The following is a 7,739-nucleotide window of genomic DNA, read 5'->3' as shown; positions in this document are numbered from 1 at the left end:
AGTAAACCTCTGTCCAACTTTACAGTCCTGGGGGGACACGGTAAACCATGGTGTTGTTGAGCTCTGTGGACAGCGGAGTTGGATCGGATGTGTTTTGGACCGGTGCTCAGCAGGTCAAAGTGTTGGACGAGCTCACATGAGCCAACTGGCAGCATGTGTGACCTACATTCTCCTGGGTCGGGGGGGTCGGGAGTGTTGTGTGTTCGGTTCGGTCACCGTGGAGACGCTCTGTGGTTGAGATTGAACATCAGCTGGAGTTCTGATCCAGTTCTACAAATTGCTGGGGGTGTGTGTCGTGTGATGGAGTTTACATGTTTGCCCGCTACATGAGTGTGTGTGTGTGTGTGTGTGTGTGTGTGTGTGGGGGGGTGACCAGAGAAAACCCTGAATTTTCACGTCAGTTTCAGACGGAGCTGTCGTCGTTTAGTTCGATCAAAGATAAACGAGACACTTCGGCTTCTATAAGCTCAACCTGCAGCCGAACTTCTGCACAACTAGCCGAGTCTTTTAGACTCTCCCTTCTTTTTGCTCAGCCCAACGTCGTTTCCTTTCTCGCACTTCGATCAGAAACATTACGTTCTTTCTGAGCGCTCAGTGTGTGGGTCAGAGTAAGAACATTTCAACTCGCAGCTTCAGCAGCGAGAACTGTGAGATAACAGCTAAACTACAGAACAAACAGCTCACCGGGTCAAACAGAAACACGTCTTTAGCTGTTATGAATTAAAAACTGTCTCCTGGAGATAAATAAAACACGAGCACCTGCTGCTGTTGACCCCAAAATAAAAAACATTCAGTTCTTTAAAAAGAATCGGGCAGCCGAGCTGTGCGCGGTGGTTATGTGGAGTTAAACGTCTGACCCTCGCTGCAGCTGCAGATATTTTTGGAGCTCAGAGTCGGTTTGTCTGACGGTTTTTACAGCATCTGACTTTAGCTCACCAGGACTCTGAGACTGGACCAAACCTGGAACTGGTCCCATGTGGACCTGAGTCATGGTTAAAAGTCGGATCAGTTCTGCTTTTTTATTTTCCTGACCGTGCAGATGTTGTAGCCCTCACACAGTGAGCTCAGGTTTGTGATGTCCCTCTGTGTGTCCTCAGGACATCTGTGAGGACATCTCGGACCACGTGGAGCAGATCCACGCCCTGCTGGAGACCGAGTTCTCCCTGAAGCTCCTCTCCTACTCCGTTAACATCATCGTGGACATCAGGTAAGCTCACAGGAAGCCGCAGACTGACACACGAGGCGGCGTCATCAGCAGCTGTTGTTGTTGTTGTTGGTTCAGAACCGTGCAGCTGCTGTGGCACCAGCTCCGAGTGTCGGTTCTGGTCCTGAAGGAGCGGCTGCTGCAGGGTCTGCAGGACTCCAACGGAAACTTCACCCGCCAGACCGACATCCTCCAGGCCTTCAGCCAGGACCAGCACCAGGTGTGGACACCAAACTTTGTCCCATTTATCTTCAAAGTTTGTTTTAGCTTTTTACAGGAAGTTGATACTGACAAAGTAAATTAATCTGATTTCATTTATGAAAGTTTTAACAACATAAAAAATATAAAATCTCTTGTTTTTATGGTTTAAAACGGACATTTTTCACATTTAGACTCATGTCTGCTGCTCCAGTCTCCTGTGATGCTGTTTGTTCTGTTGTCTGAGCTCTACAGGCAGCTGGTTTTACACTTTACTTCATTGTTCTTCTTACATTCAGGGGTTCTGTCGGATGGAGCCGTCTCTTTGTTTCTCTCTAGTTGTTTTAGAAACTATAATTTTTGCCATTCAACATGTATTTATACATTTAGTCTAACTGAGCCACGAGGACTCATTTTCAAGAGAGTTCTGCGTTAAACAAAACCACAGATGAAGTACACACATCAATAAACAGCCATAAAATGCATATAAAATGAAAAGTAAATAAAATTAGTGATAAAACAAAATAAAAACAAGTTGCATTATGAAACGTGGTAAAATACTAAAACAGGAACGTCTGCATTGATTATTGCATTGAACTTAACAAATGTTTCAAATCCCTTAAAGAGGACAAAGTGGACAGCTTCATATTTTTTGCAAGATATTCCAGGAAACAGGAGCAGAGTAGAAGAAGACCCTTTTGCTGAGTTCAGTCCACACTGATGGGGCGCTGCAGGTAATGATGTCCTGAGAGCGCACGCTGTAACTGCACTGACTGAGTGCACTGTGATAGACAGCGTCCAACATCTGCAGGGTGCTTGTAGGAGCATTCATGTAAATAATGTCACCGTTGTCAATGGAGGGAAGGAAAGCAGCAGTTACTATAGTTTCCTAGCGTTCAGAGATCTATTTTTGAAAAAGAAACAGTTTTAATTTCAGCTTCTTTATCAAGTTTTTGACACGAGGCTTAAAAGAGAGATGTGCATCGACCAAGATTCCCAAGTATTTGTAAGAATCGACAAACTCAATAGGAACACCATTCATAGATAAACTAGGAGGAAGAACTGTTGGTACCAACTTCCTGTTTTAAAACAACATCCATTTGGTTTTATCAACATTTAGCAGCAGTTTGAGACGGAACAAATCTGACGGGATGACGGTGAGTGTAGATTGTTAAAGCTGGAAAACCTTAGCAACTGTTTTAGCTCATCAATAAACAACTGTGTCGTCGGCATAGAGATGTAAGGATGCATCAGGAATGATCTGACCTGCATTACTTATGTAGATTGTAAAGAGAGTGGGTCCTAAGACTGAGCCTTGTGGTACACTACTGTTGACAGTTAAGTAACTGGAAGAAGTACCATTGTATAATGTTGCCAAACAGCAGACCCTGGTGATGGGAGGTCCTTATGTTCTGGTCTGCCTGTTGTCCAGGCTTCTTCTTGTTGTGTAGCAGAACGTAAAAGCTGCATTCCTTCGGTACACGTTGTGCCGATGCACCGTCACCCCCTCTGTAAATCTGCGGCAGCCTGCTGGAGATCAGGCTACCAGACAGAGGAGATGTTGTAAAACACGGGGCAGGCACACAGACATGAAACAAGGGTTTGAACACTGAAACATCTGAGGAAATAAATGATAGTTGTGGGTGAGCAAGGCTGTGAAAACCAACCGATGACTTCTTCTTCTGCAGACCCGTCTGGATGCTCTGACGGAGGTTGACGACTGCGGTCAGCTGACCATACGCTGCAGTCAGGACTACTTCTCTCTGGACTGTGGGATCACTGCCTTTGAGCTGAGCGACTACAGCCCGAGTGACGAGCCGGAGACCCCCCCACGAAAGAGAGATCCCACCCAAGACTCCAATCAGGACCTCCACAGCAGCTTACCAGAACTTTCTGTGCCGTCTGACTCAGAAAACCACAACCATTCTCTGTCCACACTACCCACAATGCAGTGCGGCGTGTCCAACCAGAGCGAGAGCTCCAAGCGTCCTCTTCAGGGTGTGAGTCTCAGCGCCCAGGTGTCTCCTACTCGTCCATCACGTCCCAAGAGAGCCGCCTTGTTCTACAGCAGAGGAACCAGGGTGGAGGACTTCAGACCAAGTTACAAAAAGATGAAACATCTCTCAGAGCGGGAGCTGAGCCAGAGCACCCCGTCCCTCGTGGATCCCCCAGACCGCTCTAAGTTCTGGCTGGAACTGGACTCGGTTTATCCAGGAAAGGTCTCCCAGTCCTACGAAAGCCTGCAGGTTTGTCCTCTTTAAGTTGTACCTTTGCAGTTGTTGTTTCTCCTGAGCAAAGATCTTTAGATTACTTTTAAAGATAAAATCGAGTTAGAAGAAACAAATTCTGATCAAAATTAAAATCTTAATAAAATGTCCAGACCTGTCTTTGGCTTAAAAGCAAAATAAAATCTCTCTCTGAGCCCATCTTCTCTGCAGAGTTCGTAGGAGGTAGACTGAGCCTCTTTACTTCGCCCATCTTCTTCTGCAAGTGTTGTTTTTGTAAATCTGAGCACAGATTTGTGCGTCAGTCCAGCGTTCATTCAGATAAAACTGCAGAAGCTGCACTCAGTCACCCTTCAAGTTCATCACTCCACAAACAAGCCAAGCCTGGCAGCTCTCTGTGGGACACAAAGCAAAGTGAAGCAAGAGTGCACTGAACTGATTTCATATTTAGTGAAACTTTATTTAAATAACAAATCAGTTGTTTCTGTTCGGTGTTGTGAATGAACATGAGAAGATAATCAGTGAAGCACTTGAATGATGATGATGAGCTTTTCTCCTGAACAGGTGACGAGTGGACACAAACTGAAGAACCAGCAGGTAACCTCTACACCTGGAGAACATCTAGGGAGACGCCTGCCTCAACACAAGAGCTCACCTGGGGGAAGACCCACCGCCGGCGTCCCCCTGAGGCCTCAGGATGAAATATCAAACCATATGGAGAGGACGGGGACAAAGACATCCAGTAAAGGGGACTCTGACTCCTCCCTGCCCTCCCCCATCAGGGAGCAGAGTCTCTCCTCAGATATGGAGGTGTCAGGAGAAGAATCAGATCCCCAGCTGTGTCCCGGCAAGACCACAGTCTGGATCGTGAAGCGGCACGTAGACAAGGTGAAAAATTTATATTTTTTATTTTTCAGTAAAAACATATCTCTCTAACTTTTAGTTCATCTAAATGTTTTCCTCAAAGTGGAAACTTCTGACACGTTTTTACGTTTTACCTTTGGATATATTTTATAACACTAGTAAGATTATAACACTTGTCTTTGTCTTTAAAGGGCATTTTGAATAGTTCTGACATAATTGGCAATTAATGTTTTATAAAAGTTACATCAGCTAACAACAATAAAATAATTGTTTTACATCCATGTTGTTGGTAATTATTCAACAATAATTTAGCTAACGCTGCTAACAACGCTGCTAACAACACCACGCCACTAAAAGTATCATGCTGCTAACTGGACCATGTCATCAGAGCCACTCTGCCAATAGGACCATGGTGCAGTTCATTTATTTATTTTTTACTTTTGGCATTTTTTTCTGCATTTTTGTTGCATGCTTTAAATGAATCCTAGTTTATGTTAGTTTATGTTAGTGCTCACATTAAGCGTGTAAATTATAGCTGAACAGAACCTAAGAGAATCGTGCTGCTGTTGTTCGGTGCATTGTTTTGCATCATTAGTGACTGGCATATATCTTAGATCTTTTAGCGTACCGTTTGGCATTCGTTTAGCGTATATCTTAGTTTATATCTCAGGTCCTTATTTACTGTTTCTTTTTACACTTTATATTTTTGTTATTGTTTGATGCAACTGGGACCCTGTGTACACAATTTAATTCCACTACATGTACCACGTGTGATGCAAATGACAATAAAGAATCTCTGACTCTAACAAAAGCAGCAGAAACATAAGCACTGCTTTAGTTTCTAAACATGATTTAGCTCTGAGAAACGTTAGGATCCTTTTCTCACATTCGTTTTCCAAATCTACTTGTTTCACTTTATAAAGGACTTTCTATAAAAATGTTGTTCTAAAACATCAATATTTTGCTCAAATTTAGAAATCATTTAATCAAAGATCATTTTAAATACCTAATAATTACTATAATTAATTGAGGAATGCCTGTGGCCACAGATCTGATCTCTAAGGAACAACTGTGGCCCTAGATTGGATCCCTAAGAAACACTTTAGGGCCCAGATCTAATCCCAGAGGAACACCTGTTATTATAGAACTGAACCCTGAGGAACTTCTGTGCTCATAGAACTAAACCCTGAAGAACTTATGTGGTCATAGAACTGAACCCTAAGGAACACCTGTCATTATAGAACTGAACCCTGAGGAACACCTGTCATTATAGAACTGAACCCTGAGGAATACCTGTGGTCATATAACTGAACCCTGAGGAACTTCTGTTGTCATAGAACTGAACCCAGAGGAACACCTGTCATCATAGAAGTGAACCCTGAGGAACTTCTGTGGTCATATAACTGAACCCTGAGGAACTTCTGTGGTCATAGTACTGAACCCTGAGGAACTTCTGTGGTCATAGAACTGAAACTAAGGAACACCTGTCATTATAGAACTGAACCCTGAGGAACTTCTGTGGTCATAGAACTGAACCCCGAGGATCGCCTGTGGTCATAGAACTGAATAAAGGAACACCTGTCATTATAGAACTGAACCCTGAGGAACTTCTATGGTCATAGAACTGAACCCTAAGGAACACCTGTCGTTATAGAACTGAACCCTGAGGAATACCTGTGGTCATAGAACTGAACCACAAGGAACAACTGTGATCATAGAACTGTTCCCCGAGGAACACCTGTCATTATAGAACTGATCCCTGAGGAACACCTGTGGTCATATAGCTGAACCCCGAGGATCGCCTGTGGTCATAGAACTGAACCCTGAGGAACACCTGTGGCTCCAACAATTCTGTAGTTTGTTTAGTTATTTGTCAGTTTGAAACTTTTTTACCATATGTGAATATTTCCTCTTTTTTTCTTGTCCAACAGGAGACCTCATTAAAAACTGCTCCGGATAGGGAGCACTGGTACGGTTCAGATGAGTTCTTGGCTCTTCCTGCTCAGCTCCATAAAACTGAGATGCTGGCTCTGAAACTGGAAAGCCTGACTCAGTCCGTCCCTCTGGTCAGTAAAAAAACTGAGCTCTCTTTCTTCTCTGACTGTAAAAGTGTGAATGCTGAGTCGGCTGTTCATAAATCAAATTGTTTGGCTCGTTCAGGAGATGAATATGGCTTCTGGTTTTTGTAACTTTTATACTTTTTAAGACATTTAACTTTTTTTCAACAAATATTTTACCGATACATTGAGATCTCTACAGTTCCTTCAAAAATATGTTTCTTTGAAATCTGCTTTAGAAAAATGACTGCTTCTATTTTCTTTTGCTACTTTTAACTGTTAGCTAGCTTTTAGCTACTTTCAGCTAGTCTCTGATAACTTAGCTGCTAGCTAGCCTCAACCCTCAGCATTCTCACGTTTTTCTAGTTTTACAGTGTAAATTTTAAAATCGTTCTGGTTCCTTGAATTCATCTGAATGTTTGTTTGCAGAGAAACGATGATTTTACACAGAAGGCTTTGCAGGACGTGGATGACTGGGAGCTGACGGAGCTCAACCCCGACTGGGACGGAGCCGAGAACAGGGACAACACGAGCAGCGGGGACGACTTTCCATCTCCTCCACCACTGCAGGTAAGACGATTCCTCTTTTTAAATCCTCCCACTGTCTTTCTGAGTGAATCAGTTTTAAGCATCTGTCTCATGCTCCGCCCCCTCAGCGTCCCTCCAGACGAGTCCCCGTCAGTTGCTTCAGCCCGTCCTCCTCCAGTGACATGGCTCAGTCGCTGGATGAAAGCATAGAGTCTGGTCCTCTGAGTGACCTGCAGTCTGAGGAGGAGGGAAGGAGGTCCGCAGAGGCGTGTCTGCAGCTCACAGCGCTCCCTGTGGATGGGAGGGGATCTGCTTCTCTGGTCCAACAGCTGCTGGAGGATGTCCAAGGTCCGGACAAAGACCCCCACATCTGGAGGAAGATGGAGGTAGGCCTGTTTTATGTTTCTCTTCGTCTAAGGCTTTGTGTACTTGTGGCTGTTTGTTAGCAAAATATCTCCTGATGCAGTGGATGGATTTTAATGAAACTCTCAGCATGTAATTCTTGGATCAATATCTAGAGCTAGTTAACTTTTAGAGCCAGTTTGATTAAAGATGGCCGCCACATCTGATTAACAGTAGGAAACACAAACATGTCAATCACTCAGTTGTTTTCACAGATAATGAGCTAAAATTTGGTGTGGTAGTAGCTGAGAGTATTTCACA

At 43.9% G+C, this 7,739-nt stretch overlaps 1 protein-coding gene across 1 annotated transcript in view; it reads left to right on the top strand.

The window, feature by feature from the left end:
• The window catches only part of akap6 (A kinase (PRKA) anchor protein 6), a 24,510-nt gene extending 17,897 nt beyond the window's left edge, over positions 1 to 6,613 (top strand). Inside the window, exons 4-9 of the mRNA XM_037694808.1 lie at positions 1,098 to 1,207; positions 1,283 to 1,424; positions 3,091 to 3,648; positions 4,192 to 4,515; positions 6,423 to 6,557; positions 6,602 to 6,613. Coding sequence (XP_037550736.1) covers positions 1,098 to 1,207; positions 1,283 to 1,424; positions 3,091 to 3,648; positions 4,192 to 4,515; positions 6,423 to 6,557; positions 6,602 to 6,613 — 1,281 coding nt within the window. The remainder of the gene's footprint in view (positions 1 to 1,097; positions 1,208 to 1,282; positions 1,425 to 3,090; positions 3,649 to 4,191; positions 4,516 to 6,422; positions 6,558 to 6,601) is intronic.
• The last annotated feature ends 1,126 nt before the right edge of the window (positions 6,614 to 7,739 follow it).

The sequence above is a fragment of the Nematolebias whitei genome, chromosome 21 (assembly GCF_014905685.2).
Source record: "Nematolebias whitei isolate Nwh7 chromosome 21, NemWhi1, whole genome shotgun sequence".
Classification (NCBI taxonomy): domain Eukaryota; kingdom Metazoa; phylum Chordata; class Actinopteri; order Cyprinodontiformes; family Rivulidae; genus Nematolebias; species Nematolebias whitei.
Note: the sequence above shows the minus strand (reverse complement) of the source record. Positions and strands in the feature narration are given on the sequence as shown.